At 47.8% G+C, this 18,224-nt stretch overlaps 1 protein-coding gene across 3 annotated transcripts in view; it reads left to right on the forward strand.

Moving 5' to 3' along the window:
• The window catches only part of Sh3gl3 (SH3 domain containing GRB2 like 3, endophilin A3), a 97,076-nt gene that overhangs the window by 54,258 nt on the left and 24,594 nt on the right, over positions 1-18,224 (forward strand). For 2 of the 3 annotated variants that reach the window (XM_005357678.3, XM_013350196.2), the window contains exons 2-5: positions 6,016-6,084; positions 10,683-10,755; positions 13,281-13,424; positions 16,191-16,324. In XM_005357678.3, coding sequence (XP_005357735.1) covers positions 6,016-6,084; positions 10,683-10,755; positions 13,281-13,424; positions 16,191-16,324 — 420 coding nt within the window. Of the gene's footprint in view, positions 1-6,015; positions 6,085-10,682; positions 10,756-13,280; positions 13,425-16,190; positions 16,325-18,224 lie in introns of those variants that run through there. The other variant, XM_026784250.1, reaches the window with a different exon arrangement.

Below are 18,224 nucleotides of genomic sequence, written 5' to 3' on the forward strand. Positions count from 1 at the left end.
TAGCTCTGTAGACCAGGCTGGTCTTGAACTCACAGAGATCCGTCTGCCTCTGCCTCCCGAGTGCTGGGATTAAAGGCGTGCGCCACCATCGCCCGGCTCAGCCTCTGTTCTTATAGAACCCAGCAGTCCAGAGGTGGCTCCACCACAGTGAGCTGGTCCTTCTGACATCCAGTCAGCTAAGAAAAGTAACTGCATGCAGTCTTGCCTACAAGCCAATACCATGGAGGCATTTTCTCTATTAAGATTCCTTCTTCCCGCACGACCCTAGCTTGTGTCAAGTCCCCATGAAAGCTAGACAACACAGTGCACACCCTTGAGCAGACATTTGCTTGCAGTTGAGTCGTGGCCTGAGATCTTGTGTCCACAAACGCGTGTGTTGTGTCATATTGCAGACACAGCAACTGTCCTTTCGCATGTCCACATTGGCCTTGTTTCTGGGCAAAGTATTTTAAACACTGCTGCTTGTATGGGAGTTTCTGTTGTGAGTTCCTAAGTGGGGAGCTGCTGAGTCACAGGGTGTAGCGATCTGTGGATTTATATACACATCTCCGGTAGATGCTTCCAAACTGTTTCCAAAGCTGTTCAGGCAGTGTGTAATCCTGCCGGTGATGCGTGAGCGTTCTAGTTGCTCCGTTAATCGCAGGAAACACTTGTACTGATATTCATGTCTTATAGGGATTTTAGCCATCCTGATAGCGGTTTAGTGGCATTTCATCACAGTGTGATTTGCATTGCCACCATAATGGCAAAGGTGGAATATTGTCATATGCCTTTTTACCCGTTTAGATATTGTCTTAGTGTACCTGGGCTGCCACAGCAAAATTACCACACAGTGGGCGATTTCTACAGACACTGGGGTTTGAGTTTTGTGGACTGTGGAGTCCATAGCAAAGGCAGGTGAAGTGTTTGGCCTGGGGGCTGCCTCATGGCTCACAAGAGCCAGCTCTCTGTGTGCGCCTGTGGTTGGAGAGGAGAGGGTTTTCTGGGGTTTCCTAACAGAGATACAGATCCTAGTCGGAGAGGTTTTACACAATTAGCACCTCATCCTGACCCACTCACCCCCATGACCCCATCTTCTAATATGACACACTGGACACTAGTGATTTGGTATATACATTTTGAGGAGACACCTCTTTTCCCATCCCTTTTACCATCTGTCTCATTGGGCAATGCTCAGCTCCGGTTTTTGTCTCCCCATGGCTGTGGTAGTGAAATCTCTGCCTAGATGGTTAGCCTTTAGCCGTGTCCTTGTACTGTTTTCTTTAAGCCTAGCCTCGGCGCCAGGGAGGACACACTCCAAGCACCGAGAGGAAAGGGAACAGCCTGTCAGGGTCGCTTCTTTACGCGTTTCCTTTTTTCCTGGAATTTTGGCCTCTTAGATCCTGGTTTCCTTGGTTACGGTGTGCTCTGTAACCTCACGGGGAGAGAGACGGCTGCTTATTCCAGGCTGGAGCTTTCTGCTCCCACGTTCTAGCCTGTGGGACTAGACAGGAACCCTCCCCCCAAACTAAGAAGCACCCACAGGCCCCCCATTGAACACCCCACCCCCTCCCCTGTGCTGTTTCATTCCTTCCATTTCTGGCCCCTCAGCCTCGCTGCCCCAGCGCCTCCACAGATAGCTTTAAGTTCACAGTTAGAAGCTCGTACACCCCTCTTGCTCATCGTCCCTGCTAGTGACGCGTCCAATCTTGCCATGTTTTCTGAGCCGATGGAAGCAGCACATGGCAGCTAAATGGCACAAAGTAAAGACAGGGAGGCAGTAGGGAGGGTGAGCACCTAGGGGAGGCCAGGGTGTCTCTAGAGCACCGAGGAGGAGGCTTAACCTTTGCATTAGATGACAAACACTGTCTGTCCCACATGTCCCTTGCACGTCTGGAAGTGCCTGTTTAAAAGCCCCTGAATGTGTTTTTGTAAAGAAATCTCTTTAATTTGTGTTTTTCCTGTCTGAGGTTATGTAGCCTAGAGCTTTTCTCCTGCCCTCCTCTCCACAGAGCTCTGGTTTCAGACACACACTGGGAAAATGATGCAGGAGCAATTTCAAAAGTCTCTACATAGAAGTTTGGTTGATATTATATATATGTATGTATATTCCTGAGATTTTGGTTTTATTGCTATTTAGTCTTATGGAAAATGAAGAAGCAGAGCCTGGAGAGATGGTTCAGTAGTTAGAAGTGAGCAGTGCCCTTGCAGAGGACCTGAGTTTGGTTCTCAGCTCCCACGCCAGCTCCAGGGGACCCAATGCTCTTTTCTGGACTCAGAACCTGCCCCCCCCCATTCAAAATAAAAATAAATCCTTTTTTTTAAAAAAAAAAATGGAAGAAATGGAGAAGTCAGATTTCTCTGAAAACGTATTATGCACAGAGGGCGCCGAGGCTGTGGTGATACTGACCATTAGCCCCTCATGCGTGCGGATAGAAGGAACCCCAGAGCCCTCCCCCCAGCTTTGGTGTCCCAGGTCCATCCCTTCCCCAGCACCACTGCTCTGTTCTGGTCCTGGAAAGCAGCTTTCGTTTTCCTATTTCTGATATGACTGGCGCTGCCAAGTTGGAGCTGGGCACGGTTCCATCTGGTGATGGCCCCGGGCCTCCTGAGGCAGGTCTGGTTGGCAGGGTTACAGTGTTCGATAGTGAGCCTGGTGAGAGATGTGATTTGTGGTGGGGACACATGAGACTGGAATTCCAGAACTGTCCCTTCAACAGATCTTCATCGGTATCTGTTGGCTCTTGGATTGCCCTGCCGTCTGATTCTTCTTCAGGGGCCTTCCCTATGATCCACTTGACTGTAATTCGGAAATTCAGATCTGTTCCTGCACTTAACCTGCTTAAACTCTGCACTGCCCATGGTTAGGAGTGGCACATGACCCGCCTGTGTGACCCGCCTCTGTGACCTGCCTGTGTGACTTGTCTGCCTGTGTGACCCGCCCACCTGTGTGACCTGCCCACCTATGTCACCCACTTACCTGTGTGACCTGCCCACCTATGTGACCCACTTACCTGTGTGACCTGCCTACTTGTGTGACCAGCCCATCTGTGTGACCTGCCCGTGTGACCCATCTCTGTGACCCACCTGTGTGACCTGCCCGCCTGGCCACCTGGCCCTTCTCCTTTGGGGTTAGTCTTTAGTATAGTCACGTTAATAGTTCTTCCTTCGTACTAGATAAATTAATGTCATGGATTTGTCTATACTTCCCTCCTCCAGAAATACCACATCCTTCCTGGTGAAGGACATACAGCCTGGGATCCTCCTTCTATCCTTTGCTTCATTCCATCTGGCTCCTAGTGACAAGTTCTACATCTGTCTGCCATGGACGTGTGCTGTCTCGGTGTGTTAGTGTCTAACTATGCCTTGACCACGGTGTTTTTAACGTACTATATCTACATCTGTCTGTCATGGACATGTGCTGTTTCGGTGTGTCTCGGTGTATTATGTGGTTATTTATGCCTTGATCATGGTGTTTCTAACATACTATATCTACATCTGTCTGTCATGGATGTCTACTGTCTTGGTGTGTTATGTGGCTATCTATGCCTTGATCACAGTGTTTCTAACAAACTATATTGGTACCTTTTGGCAGACTACCTAGCTTGGGCCATTAGATAAAGTTTGAAACATTAGGTTGCAGTACTGTAGTTTTGTTGACTTACATTGATTTAAAGTACTTTTTTTCTGTGTTTAATCTTTAAATGACTTTTGCTGCATTCCACAGGTAGTATATGTATGTATACATCTATCTATCTATCTATCTATCTATCTATCTATCTATCTATCTATCTATCTATCTATCTATCTATCTAATCTATCATCTACCTATGGCTCACTATGTAGTCTTGGCTGGCCTGGAATTCACAGAAAATACCCTGCTTCTTAAATGCTGGAATTAAAGACCTTCCCAACTTAGGTTTGCTTGAATATCAATATTTAGAGTCTGGCAGGGTTTCCCTGCAGTGAGGCTAGGTGAGCTGTAGGATGTTTATGTGGCGGGTGGGGTGTATTTGCCGGGGTGCTCAGCACACAGCAGGTGCTGACTGCTCAAGGCTGTTCGGTGATGAAGTATTGTGTGTGACTGTAGTTGTCACTGTTCTGTTCCCGGGATAGAGCACCCCGGGACTCAGGTAACTTATAGAAGGTAGGGTTTGCCTTGGTTTACGGTTCTGGCAAGTTCCTAGCAGCAGGGGAGGAATGGCAGCAGTGGCTGGAGCAAGAGAGATCACAAATGTGGAGCAGAGAGAGCAATCTGGAGGTGGTTTGAGGCTATGAACTCTCAAAGCCCACCCCAGTGATGTACTTCCTCCAGCAAGGCATTGCCCAAACAGCATTGCCAACCAGGACCCTACGTGTTCACATACCCGAGTCTGTAGGAGAAGTTCTCATTCAGTGGTCAAGTGTCTTAAATATCTAAGGTCATGTGTGTATTCCTATTTAATGTCTGACGATAGCTAAGTGTCCTGGGAGGAGTCAGGTAAAGCAAGCGAATTGTTACAACTCTAACCTGCGACTGAAAACAAAACCAGGCATTATCTATTTCCAGATGAGCAAGGAATGGGAATCATATTCATTTCTGGTCTCAAAAGTAGAAATACGTTGTGTGGTGGTGGCGCACGCCTTTAATCCCAGCACTCGGGAGGCAGAGCCAGGCGTTCTCTGTGAGTTCGATGCCAGCCTGGTCTACAAGAGCTAGTTCCAGGACAGGTTCCTCCAAAGCTACAGAGAAACCCTGTCTCAAAAAAACCAAAAAACCAAAAAAAAAAAAAAAAAAAGAAATACTCCCTTTCTCCCTTTCTGTATGTCCCGCCATGTTTTCTGACAGAGCCAATGTACTGGTAACCGCCAAGGAGAGCTGACTGCTTACTGAGGAGGGGTCAGGACTAATTCTCAGTGCTAATAAAAGTGATAAGATCAGAAGCTGTGTGTGGGATTCTCTAGTTGCATGTCAGGCACCTATTACTGCATACGAGGCTCACCCCAAACAAGGGGTGATGTCTATGATGGCTCTGCTCCCCCATGTGGTCATTCTCCTACAGGCTGGCCCGGGCCTTGATCACTGTGGATCTCAGAGAATGCCTGGAAGTGTCTGCTTTAAGAGGTTCTCAATCTTCCTAACACTGGGACCCTTTGATACAGCTCCTCATGATGCGGTGACCCCAACCATAAAATCATTTTCATTGCTGGTTCATAACTAATTTTGCTAGTTATGAATTGTAATGTAGATATCTGATATGCCGGGTAGATTTGTAATATTAGGGGGTCATGACCCACAGGCTGAGAACCGCTGCTGGAGTATCTGAAGCCCACAACACAGCTCAGACTCCATCTTTTGACCAAAGGAAACAGGCAGAATGGGAGAACTACAAAGCCGGGCGGCCACTTTTTGCAGTCTCCCATGGCAACAAGCTCAAAGGCCAGAGATTGTATAACTTCCATTAGAGACTCAGATGTTACCTCCAGGGTTAGGAACCAGTACTTGAGGTGATTTTGCTTCCCGCTGCTGCTGTAGAGCATAGTCTCGTGTAGTCTTCTGAGGGTCACGTCTCATATTAAGGGTTGGGATGAGGCTGTCTGACCTCTGTCCTCAGTCTGAAAAGAGAACCCCTGGCAAGTGGCTTCTCCTGTGAAACACCCCAGACTTAGTGGTTTAAAACAGCACTGTTTTGGGGCTTAGATTCTCGGGATTGGGGCATGGTCAGCTGATGGGACTCTCCTGTGTGTTCCATCAGCTGTGTGTCAGCTGCGTGGCTCTGGTTCTGTGTGCATGTGTGCGTGCACACCACAGTGCACATGGAGAAGTCTGGAAACAACTTAGTGGGGTTGCTTCCCCCCTTCCCTCTTTACATAGGCTCTGGGGCTAGAGCGCATGCCACCCGGTCTGCCCGGCAAGCCCCTTTACTGTCTTGTCGGCCCCTAATGGTTTCCAGAAAGGACCTAGTTTAAAATCGAAACAACAGAGCCAAGATACTTCCACGGTGTTGTGTTTTACTCCCTTCAGTGAGAGAAAGCACTTGTGTTTGTTTTTTGCAGCTGTTTAGTGAAAAAATTAGCGGTGCCGAAGGAACGAAGCTGGATGAGGAGTTTCTGGACATGGAAAAGGTAAGGCTGTTTGAGCCTTTCACTGGTGCGAAGTGAGCTGTCCTGCCACGTGAGAAAACCTCCTATCATAAGGGTTGCTACCTGGAGTGGAAATACAGAATGTTCAAAGATGAGTGTGGGGTGCCCAGTCTGGAAGGCGGGACCTTCGTGCTTCTCAGCCCTGGCTTGACTCACATCCAGTCTGGGCCTGGCGAGGAAGGAAATGCGATGTGATTAACGGGCTCCCTCTAGGGGCCAGAAGTCAAAATGCACCGAAGGTGGGCCTTGGTCGCCACTTCAGGGCCAAAGTAACTGTGCTCGTGTGTCTTGGAGAGAAGGATTTCTGGGGCACGGCTTCTCCGATAGATAGCAGCTGATTAATCGCTCGGGAATCTAGGATGCTGTGCCCATCTATTTCAGCAGCTGCACAGCAAATGCTTTTCTGCCAGGGTGAACTCAGATGAGCTGTTTTATCTGTGCGCAACTGTGAGGCTTTCAGAATCATATATGCAGATGAAATAATTTAGAAGAGCATTACTGGTTTGGCATGATGGACTGTAACATGCCAACAGAGGATGGCAGAATCCGTCCCTTGCCATGTCCCCCGGTCCCCTACCTGCAGAGTAGATTCACTGTTGGCAGAGCTGGGTCCACTCCTCAGCTTCCTCCCCTTTGACTTGGGCCTTTGAGCAGAGCCTGGTTCTAATCATTAGCCTCTCCAGACCAGAGAGAGAGGCCTGCGTGTGGCCAGCAGGGCAGGAGCAGGAAGCCCAGCTCCAGGCAGTGGAGCATCCTGGGATGGTAGCCTCTTTAATGTGTGTTGGACCAGGCCAGCCTTCCTCCAGGATGGCCCTATTTTCTACTCAAGAGATAATTTCTTGAAATGTTAAGACCCTAAGAAGAAAAGCTTCTTTTGTGTTTAATTTTTGAAAACAAGAATTAATCTCTGCAAATTGAAAATCATACCAACATTTTAACTTCATTGACACATCTGACATTGATTTTTCAAAATGTCTTAATATATAAGGATAGCTTTACCGTCAAGATTATTAAATCCAGATGTTCAATTAAAAACAAACAACAGTAGTTTTGTTATCAGGGCTTTTAGGGACACCTGTCCTCAACAAGCCAGTTTGGGGGGGGGGGCAGGGAAAGCGGTTTCTTTGTATTAGCTCCATCTTCACCGGGAAGAGAAGCACACCAGGAGCTCTGTGTGAAATGTGGTTCTGATTTCAGTGGTACCGCTAGGCAGTGCCGCTCTGGGTGTGGCCCCACCTTTGACCTCTCTGCTTCAGTCTCTTCTGCAAAGTGGATCGTAAGCTGTCAGGACAGCATGAAACCTCCGCCTAGAGACGGGGTGGGGTGGGGGTCTTCCCTCACTCTTCCTCCATAGCACAGCATCCTGGGAAATGCCAGGACTCTGATTACCAGTGGGGGAGGGAATAGGCAGTTTTACAGCTGATGGACTGAGATCCCTTGTGTTTACTCCTGTGGTTTTCCTTTTTTCCTCCAAAAATCACAGACAGTGACAAGTATAAAAATAATATCTATGCTTTAGATATTATTATAATAATAGAGCATATTATATTAATATATATAATTATAGCAAAATATATAATATTATTACAATATATATAATATGTAATAGAGAAGTGGGCTGTTATGTGACTTTACTATATATTGTGAGACTAAGGACTGTATGGACTTTATGGAGGAAGATTAAACTCACCTAAAACATGATACAAAGTATCAGGAAAAATAACCCACGACAAATGCCAACTATGCAGAAATAAAGGAGTACAGCGTGATATTAAATGGAAAACTTTTTTTAAAAAAAATTAGTCATTATATTGCATTCTTTGAAAAATTCATACTTATGTCTTAATTATAGCCATTTCCTCTCTCCACCTTCCCCCAGTCCCCCGAAAGAACTTAAGAAATTATAAAAAATGAAGCCAGTGTGATTTAGCAGCAGTATGGGAATTATAAATTAGTTTGTAGCACGTGACACCTTCTAAATGTGTAAGGTCAAAGCTGTCAGGAATACACGGAGAACGATTCAAGTCAGAGAAGACCCTGCCCGCCTCTGTTGCAAGTAACAGATGGGCCAAAGGTTCTCATAGGCTCAGGGAAGATCTGAGCAAAATGTTAGTGACTTTGGCTGTAAGTTAGTGAGAATTCTGAGCTTGATAGATGCTGATGCCTTCTAGTCCCATCCCCCCAGTTTGCCACTTTTGTAAACCTCATTCCTGTGTCTGTCACTGTTTAGTCTGGGATAGTTGGGTGTCACAGATTGATCGCTTCTTTCGACTGTGGGGTCTCAGGGCAAGCTTAGAGCCTTCTTCCCAAGTCAGCATCTTGAGACATTCTTCCCTCGGTTATTACATTTATAGTGTTTGCTCCATATTTCAATCCTACATATAGTGTGAATTATGAATCTCACTTTATTGCCAGCTGTCTTGGTTAAGGTTACGGTTACTGCAAGTAAACGCCATGACCAGAAAGCGAGTTGGCAAAGAATGGGTTTGTTTGGTCCCAGCTCCCCCCCCCCCCCATATTCCTGTTTATCACTCACACAGGGCAGGACCTGGAGACAGGAGCCCATGCAGAGACCACAGAGGAGTACTGCTTACTAACTTGCTCTTTTTCGTCATAGATCTGTATTAAACCGCCCACTGGTAGCCAGACAGCACAGTCAATACCAGGCTGTTTTGAAATCTTCACTGCCAGTGCCATTAATCCAGAACTCTGCAAGTCTCCAGCTTAGCCTCAGGCAGACTCTTCAGACAAGAGCAAAAGCAGCCACATTCTTTGCCACTCTGCCCCAAGAGTGCTCCCGAGGCCACTTTCTAATAGTCTTCCCTCTGAAAGCTGTTGAGCCAGGCCCCCACGGTTCAATCACCCTCAGCACCACAGTCTTCCATGCTCCTACTGAAGCCCTGCTTACAATATCTAATAGCACTGGGCGATGGTGGTGTACACCTTAAATTCCAGCACTTGGGAAGCAGAGGCAGGTGGATCTCTGTGAATTTCAGGCCAACCTGGTTTACAAAGTGAGTTCCAGGACAACCAGGGCTATTACACAGAGAGACCCTATCTCCAAAAACAATCAATCAAAACAAAAATGTTCAATCACCTTTTAATCCAAATCCGAGAAGTATTCCATATTCCTACAAACAAAAGCATGGTCAGGCCTATCACAGCAATAGCCTGGTGCCTGGTCCTAGCTTCTGTCTTAGATGGTGTTTTAATGCTGTGAAGAGACACCATGACCATAGCAACTCTTGTAAAAGAAACATTTAGTAGGGATTAGCATACAGTTTCAGAGGTTTAGTCCATTATTGTCTTGGTGGGAAGCATGGTGGCACCCAGGCAGACATGCATGGTGCTGGAGAGGTAGCTGAGAATTCTGCATCCAGATCTGCAGGCAGCAGGAAGAGAGAGACAGACATTAGGCTTGACTTGAGAATTTGAAACCCTAAAGTCCATCCTCGGTGCCGGCCACAACTCCTCCAACAAGGCCACACCCACTCCAAAAGGCCACACCCACTCCAACAAGGCCACATCTCCTTATCCCTGTCAAGTAACACCACTTCCTAATGACCAAGCATTTAATCTCTGAGCCTATGGGGGCCATTTCTATTCAAGCTCACCACATCAACTTACCATGTTTTAACCAAAAGTTGATAATCACGATGAGACTTGATGTGTTAACTTGTGGGAAGGTTTATGTCATTCTAAAACTGTATTTTTCTATTGTAGGAATATGGAGTTTTAAATAGTCTGTGTTCTCATGAGGTTTATCCCTTTTTAGGACAGTTTTTGTATTGATCTTGTGAATGGCATCTCCTTTTCCTTTTTTTGTGGGTTATTGATGGTTTATAAAAAATGGATGAACTCTGTGTCATGGCTTTCCTGGATATTCTATTAATTTTATGATAACAACCAGCAATGCAGGAATGGCAGAAGGACAGGGTCAGTCTTAATGTTAATGTCTGACAGGGCATGGTGGTTGTGTTACGTTATGATGGTGGTGGTTGTCTCACTATTGCCAGGGTAGCTTTTAGCATATTAGATTATAGTATTATCAATACATATCATTATATGATGATACATTAAGCACGGTTATTCAAGTTCACTCTGTAGGCTCATGTGAGTCTTAGTATCAAGTTCTCTATTTCTGTCCGTCAAATAGAGTCAATGTGTTGAATATTTGTAACTGTTACATAGAAGAGGAAGTCAGTGTTCTCCAGTGTCTCCAAGAAGACATGACTTCTCAGAGTCACAACAGAGAAAAGAACACCTTTCCCCAAGATGTTGAGAACTTCTGTGTTAAAAACACAAGAGTAGGGCTGGAGAGATAGCTCAGCGGCTAAGAGCGCTGGCTACTCTTCAGAGGTCCCAGGTTCAATTCCCAGCACCCACATGGCAGCTCACAACTGTCTGTAACTCCAATTCCAGTGGATCTGACACCCTCACACAGACATACATGCATACAAAACACCAATTCACAAAAATAAAAATAATCACAGTAGCCTCAGAAGGTAAATGGGTGGTAAATGTTTTTTTGTTGGTTCTGTTAAAACTCACTAGCCTTTCTGTTTTTTCTTTCTCTAAAGAAAGTAGATATTACGAGTAAGGCTGTTGCAGAAATCCTGTCAAAAGCCACCGAGTATCTGCAGCCCAACCCAGGTAATGTCACAGCACGTCTTGAAACATCTCCTTGCACGTCTGTGTTCATGGACTCTCTTGACCCCGACTCCTTTGCGTGAGGCTGACACATTTGGAAGCGACGCCTGTGTTCAAATAATGAAACTGAGTTGGGGAACCTCCAAGGACACAATGTGGCTGTCGTGAGTCCTGGTTGATGGGATCACAGCTGCTTGGATGTGCTTTGGTGCATGGTCAGGATGGAGTGTTGGTCTAGGCATAGGCATCCCTCAGGGGACATCTCTGGACATCTGTATCCCTCAGAAAACCACTGCGCATTGGAAAAAATGTTTTCTTAGTTATCTTTTCTTAATTAACAAGAAAGTCCTCTATCTTGTCCTAATGGATCTGTGTATTAATCTCAAAGGGTCTCACTGTGAGCCCCATGCTGAAGTTCAGGCATGCTTACATGACCAGCGGTAGGTGTGGAAAATGCGAGCGTCAGCTTCTACACAGGCCTTCATCCCTGGGTCCTAGACAGTGGTTTCCACAGGCTGATGAGAGCCAGCAGAGGACACCCGAGCCTTGAGGTTTTCCTCTTAGGATTTGCTGTGGGAGTCATCGTGAGTCCTTTACCCATAGGAATCAAAAGAGACACACCCACACTCTGAACATCTAAGAGCATGTATTCAATCAGATCATCCCGGGGCTTTAAAGTCTAGAGGTGGTAATAGCCTTAAAATTCCCAGTGACTAGTGCTTTCTCTAGCCTCATCAGTGACTAGAGTGATGAGTTCCATTCCTGATGTATTAGCCTATAAAATTTGATAAGCATTGTCGCTATGTGAGAGGCTTTCTGGATTCTAGAATGCACAGTCAGACTCCACCCTCTAAGAACTGACGTTGGAATGGAAGAGGGAGCAGCTGGCTACCAGGGAAAGCATACCCTGGACAGAAGCTACTGGTTGTCATGAAGATAAAGACTGATGTACCAGAAGCCTCTAATCCCATCTAATGGTCCTTACCCCCCACATACAGGATACTCACTCTGACAGTGGGGAAAGGGAAACCAGGGTGTGTGTGTGTGTGTGTGTGTGTGTGTGTGTGTGTGTGTGTGTGCGCGATTGAATTTGTATAGCTGGGTGATGCTTTAGGGTTTGGAGACCTGGAGGATAAGGACTTTAAGGCTGAGCTTGGCAAGGCTTGAAAGGCAGACACCATGATTGCCTGCTCAGTGGTCAAGCTTGAGATATACTTGCCTGGATTACATTAAATATAAATGGCCTAGGTACCACAGCTGGTGCCTTGGATCCTTAGCTTGGTATTCAGTTTGTAGTCTCCATTTCCCAGAGACGTTTGCCATTTTGTCAGCCGGATGACCACAGTCCATTGATTGCACAGTAGGAATTCCTGCTGTACTTTACTTGATAGACACTTTTTGGCTTTTTAGGGGTACCATGAGGTTTCCTACAGCATTTTTCTTTTCTGGCGTCACCCCGGAGTTGATCAGAGTCACGCTGTATTCTGCCACTCAATAGCTGCACAGTGAGGTACAGGAAGGGCAGATTGTTTTCTGGGGGGTCTCTTACGTGCCCACGCCAACACAGCATATGGCCCAGATGCATTAATTACTTTCTTATTGCTGTGGCAACCACCATGAGAAAGGCACCTGAGAAAAGAAAGTCTTCAATTGGGCTTCCAGTTTCAGAGGGTTCCAGTTTGAGGCTGGTGGAGCAAGGTCCTGGTGGCAGGAACAGATGAGAGCTCAAATCTCCACAACTGCAAGCAGGCGGCAGAGCCCACACTGGAAAAGGCTTTGGAAACCTCCAAGCCCAACCCAGTGATGTACTTCTTCCACCAAGGCCACACCTCCTAATCCTTACCAACTAGTTCCACCAACTGGGGAAATGGCCAACCATCTGAGCCCATGGGGGCTGTTCTTGTTCAAAACATCATGCGAAAAATAAGAAATATTCAGTGCCCTAAGTTAGAGACGAAAAGAAGGCAAGAAGCCACAACTGCCCATTGCCTCCCGGGAAAGTTGCCGAGTTGCACCTGGGAGAGGGGGAAGCAGTGCAGGTGACTTCATTGTGGTGTCATCTGTCACCTCCATGCCCCAGCCTTCTTTTCTGACCTTACGAACCCTCCCTTTGGGTCATTTCTTAGGAGCAGAATGAGGATTTGATGACCCTTCCAGTCTTCACTGACATTGTCCACAGCAGGAGTGGGGACAGTGGCTACACAGGTGTCAGTGTTGTCACGCATTGGAGGCTACCTTACCTTACGGCAGGTGCTTGTTAAACACAGCCTCCTGTGGTTCGGAGACAGCAGGGTCTGTTATGTCCATGGCTGCTGTGGCTGTGCAGTGTGCCCCGCACCCTGTCCCCACCCCCTGCAAAGGCTTTGGAAAACCATGTCAGAGAATGAAAGTGGATTGGCGGCGTGTGCCTGGGGTCGCTGGTGTGTTGTCTGTGGGGACCTCGGTTCGGGTAGCTGTGATTGTGGAAGGCAGTGTGACAGTCCTGTACCTTGTGACTTTAAGGCATGACAAATGACAATGTTTTTAAGCATACAGAGCTAAGCTGGGGATGCTGAATACTGTGTCGAAGCTCCGAGGGCAGGTGAAGGCCACCGGCTACCCACAGACGGAAGGCTTGCTGGGGGATTGCATGCTCAAGTATGGCAAGGAGCTTGGAGAAGAATCTGCTTTCGGTGGGTACCCCAGCTCGGCTGGTGCAGTGGAAACACCTGGTGTATCCTTGCAATGTAATAGTTTTTAGATACTACCAGAATAGTGTATTCATTATGGGGTGGGGGGGGTGTTGAGAAAGCATAGGTAAGGAAAATGCTAGTATCTGTAATCCCAACTCCATGTGTAGGTTTAGGTAAACTGTTAGATAGCCTTTGCATCTCTTGTTCATCCTCATGTATTTTAAAGATTAAAACACAGTATTATACACACACACACACACACACACACACACATATATGCATACATATCTCCTAGATCTCCTCTCTCTGTTTACTTTAATGGCCCTTCTCCGCCAGCATGATATGGCATAGTCTTTTTGATCCCCCCTCTCCTCTGGTTCTTCTCCATCCTTCCCTGGAATGTGCTTTCCAGCATGCATTTTGTTACTGTCTTTACCCTTCCCACTCGAGATCTCTTTGTCCCCTCTATGGTTCCTTTTTTTGACCACCAACCCATCCCCTTCTTTCTCTCTACTCACACACAACACACGTCTATAATAAAACAAATAAAAACCTAGGATCTGCATATTTGTCTTTTTGAATCTAATTTCCATGGATATATTTTCCAGCACCACCATTTTCCCCCACAAATTTAATCATTTTCCTTTCCAGCTTGATAGAATTCCATTGTGTGTGCACACCACATTTTCTCCGTCCATCCATCTGGAGAGACTGCTTTTGTTTTGTTTTGCTTGGGGACGAGATCTCATCTTGCATCCCTGGCTGGCCTGCAACCCCCACCAGGGTGACCTCAAACTCTGCACTTTCTTTTGATGCACACTTCTTTGCTTGCGTTCTCATTCCCAAGCTCTGAAAATCCTGCAGATAGGGGAGAATCTGTGTGTGTGTGTGTGTGTGTGTGTGTGTGTGTGTGTGTGTGAGTGTGTGCGTGTGCATGTGTACTGTAGGGCAGAGATAAACTTCTGGCATCATTTCTCAGGAGCTGCCACCATGTTTTGAGATACGATCTCACTGGAAGTGGACTTGCCAACTGTTAGCCTAGGTTGACTGGCCAGGAGTCCCAGGGACCCTTTTATCTCCACCTCTCTAGTGCTGTGTAAATGTGGCTTTTGTTTTATTTCAAGGTTCTTTGGAAATAAGGTGCCTTATTTTTCTCACCGTGAAGGTGAGACCCTGGGCTAGAAGGATACTGTCGTTGTGCCCCTGGTCACTATGACAGGCCCTGTGACAACCCAATGAGCTAGCCACTGGGACTTCCGTGAAGGGAGAGGGCTGATTTCATCAGGGCTCTGGGACAGGTGGACGGTTGCTGTCCCCAGGGAGAGTCTGGTCTGCGGAGGCTCTTTCCTTTGGGCCTTTTGCTTGGGGCCCCACGCCAGACCCTTGTAAAGTACAGGAACGAGGGCGTGCTGTGCTAGTGAACAGCGCTGCTCTTGGTGTGGAGGGGGAGGAAGATTGTGAACCCAGGATGGCCAATGCTCAGGACCCCAGCATGTGCGCATGCGCATGCGCGCCCGGTCGCGTGTGGAGGCTGGAGGTCTTCATCAGTATCTTTCCACTCTATATTTTGGGGCATGGTCTCTCACTGAACTTGGAGCTTGTTGATTGCTATGGTGGCCAGTCAGCCAGCACTAGGGGTCCTGCTGTCTCCACCTCCCCAGCACTGGATTACAAGTGCCCCTTGCCGGCCTGGCTCTTTGTATTATTACATGGGTTCTGGGGATCAAACCCGAGTCCTCAAGTGTGCGCAGCAAGTACTTTACCGAGGGACATCTCCACAGTCCCCCAAAAGAGGCATATTTCAAATGCTTCTGTCATAGTCAATACCTGGGCTCTGGTGACAATGAATGTCAGGGTCACACAGCTGGACAGGAAGGAGAGTATCCAAGTGAGGAAGAGACTTCCTTCCTCCGTGTAGGAATGACCCGGAATCAAATTCTAGACAGCTCAGTTCAGAACACCCGCCCCCTCCGAGCTGCAGTGGCACTCAGTGGGTTGGACGGGCATCCTGGCCAACCTTAATCTCCAGAGATGGTTGCCGCTTCTAACTGGCAAGAACCCAGCTACGAGTTTACTTAAAAAAAAAAAAATGAGGCGGGGCAGCCACTGCTCTCCCTGTCTTACACATGAGTGAATTGTCCATGTTCTTGACTGATTCAAAGGTCAGGCTTGAGCAGAGCCCTTCCGGCAGAGAGAACCCACTAAAGATGCTGTCCACATCCAGGAAATATTCCTTTCCAGAGCATGCTGGTCCCTCTGGTCCACAGGGCATCCCTGACACCTGAGAGCTTAGGGAGGTTTCCAGAACGTTAGAACTGTCTGCAGGGAGTGATACTCTACTGCTCCTGAAGCACATGAGTGAGACCTTATTTCCACTGTAATCTGTATTGGTTAAACATGTATCCCTATGAATGAATCTCTTCACTGTTTACAAAGAGATTTTATCCCTGAACTCTAAGGAACCCCTGGTGCCATTTTCCAGACCCTATTTTCCACAAAAGACCTTTATCTCCATCTAGTGGCCAAAGGGGGAAGTGCTTTGGTCTACCAGCTCTCTTTGAATGGGAGGCGAGAGCACAGAAGGGAGGGGAACACAAGCGGAAAACAGGCAAACTTTCTCCTTTTTCCTATTCTCTCTGAATCGGGAAGTAGAGGCCTTAGAGCCAAGCCTCGTTGTACCACAATCCTCAGGTCTTGGAGAAAGAATTAGCATCACCGTTAACCTAGAGTATTATTCTGAAAGGAAGCTCTGCTCTTTTGTTCAAGGCAATGCACTGATAGAAGTTGGTGAATCCATGAAACTCATGGCTGAGGTGAAAGATTCTCTGGATATTAATGTGAAGCAAACGTTTATTGACCCCCTGCAGCTACTGCAAGACAAAGATTTAAAAGAGATCGGGGTAAGTCTTCTCCTCTGTCCTTGCCAGGTGACACTCTGACTTAAACCCATGACAAAGCTTCTGCACGGGGGTTTAGCCAGCATACGGTCTCACCCGAGGGCTGAGACCTGGGCTTGTTAGACGGCTCCCTGGGATCCATCGTCTCAGGGCTTCATCCCTTTTTCAGCCATCCACATGCCAGACGCAGCACAAAGACTCCATTCTCTGGGCTGTGGTTTTCATTGCTAATATCACACCCTATCCGTTGTGCGCTTGGCTCCATTGCACTTGCGGCCATTACTTTCCATTCTTTCTCAAGGAAATCATTATCTAGGAACTGAACGTTTCATCTGGAGACCGGCAAGAGATGGTTGTCCAGAGTGTCCCTGGGAACTTCCAGGTCATGTTCAGGCTGGCTGCTTTTGCAGATGTGCAATGACTCCAAGCAATCTGGGAGGCCAGACTTCTGCTCTGAAGGCCCAGGCGCCCTCTTGTGGTGCTGTAGAGAATAACTGCCTGCCTTCCATCTTGATAGACAGGCCTCCCTTCAGCGGCAGCATCATTTGAACCGTGGGTCTGTCTTCCTCTCCTTAGGCCCGGAGAGTCTTAACAGGGTAGCCACAGAGACCGGCTAGTTAGTGAGACACAGATGGAGCATGTGCCCTTCGGGAGCACATGAATGTGCAGAGGCAGGACAGCCAGCAGTTGCTAACGGCGGAGAGGCAAGAGCAGGGAGACCCTGAGGAGGGCACATCCTCAGCATGGCTGGGGAGGGAAGGCTTCCGAGGAGCCGTCCAGGCACCCTGGGCTGGGTAAATAGGCAGCACATCTTGCTGAAGGGTCAGAGCTCTGATGGCCAGGAGGCCAGGGCACAGGGCAAAAACCAGGGGACCATGGTGGGGAGGCTGGAGTCCTGGGGAGCCTCAGATGCCTTTATCTGCAGTTAGAGAGTCATTCTAAGAGGAAAAGGCATGAGGCAAGGATCCAGGAAGACTGAATGAGACATAAAAACTGGTTTTATTGGTACCCCCTCCTTATTTGGACACCCCAATCCGCTCACCTGCGTTACCCCCTCTATCCCAAGGAAAGCAGGTCCCCATTTCTGTGACAACCCAGTCCCCACTGGGCCCCAGGTCTGTCCATCTTACCCCATCAAGACCTATTATCCTGTCTTGCTGTGTCTTCCTTCTTCCGTTTCTGTTGGCTTCTGCCTGGTGGCGCTTAAACATGTCACTACAGCATGCTACACTCTGGCCCGTCTCTAGCTCTTAGCTAAAGGGATCTTCCTAAGATCCAAGCTCTCAGGAGCTGACCCTGGCCTTGTGTGAAGATCTAGTCCCTCCCCTTCATCTGCCCCTGGGCCTCTGTGGCCTTTTTACTCCCCCTCTCCTCTCTGACCTCCGTCCATCCTCCTGGAGCCACCGCCTGTCCCCAGGTGACAGTTGGTTTTGCTCTTACTATTGCTCTTTTTCTCACTTGAGCTTCTCTGATCTCAGCTTTGATGCTGTCTCTCCTGGGTAGCTCTCTGTTCCCTCTCAAGACTCTAATGCACTCCTGGGCCTCTGGGCCACGAGCGAGGTTGTCCATCTCTTTGTCTCACTGGGCAGTCAGTACCTTGCGGAGAGGAGCTATGTTTTGCCCTGCGTTGGCACCATGAGAAATGGCATGCAGGTTGTGAGAATAGCAAACGTCTTTCCTAAACACAGACTCTTGCCCAGAGATTCCGCCTCCACGGAACAGTACTAAATGTCGTATGGAGAGGTCCACTGGCTGCTGCTGCTCTGGCGTGTGGCCGGGTCAGCAGGGGTACAGCTGAGTTGTGAGAAATGGTGCGAAACACACTCGCTCTTAGCTGTTGTCGTGTGGGGCACACTCACTCTCAGCTGTTGTCATGTGGGGCACACTCGCTCTTAGCTGTTGT

The sequence above is a fragment of the Microtus ochrogaster genome, chromosome 22 (assembly GCF_000317375.1).
Source record: "Microtus ochrogaster isolate Prairie Vole_2 chromosome 22, MicOch1.0, whole genome shotgun sequence".
Taxonomy (NCBI): Eukaryota; Metazoa; Chordata; class Mammalia; order Rodentia; family Cricetidae; genus Microtus; species Microtus ochrogaster.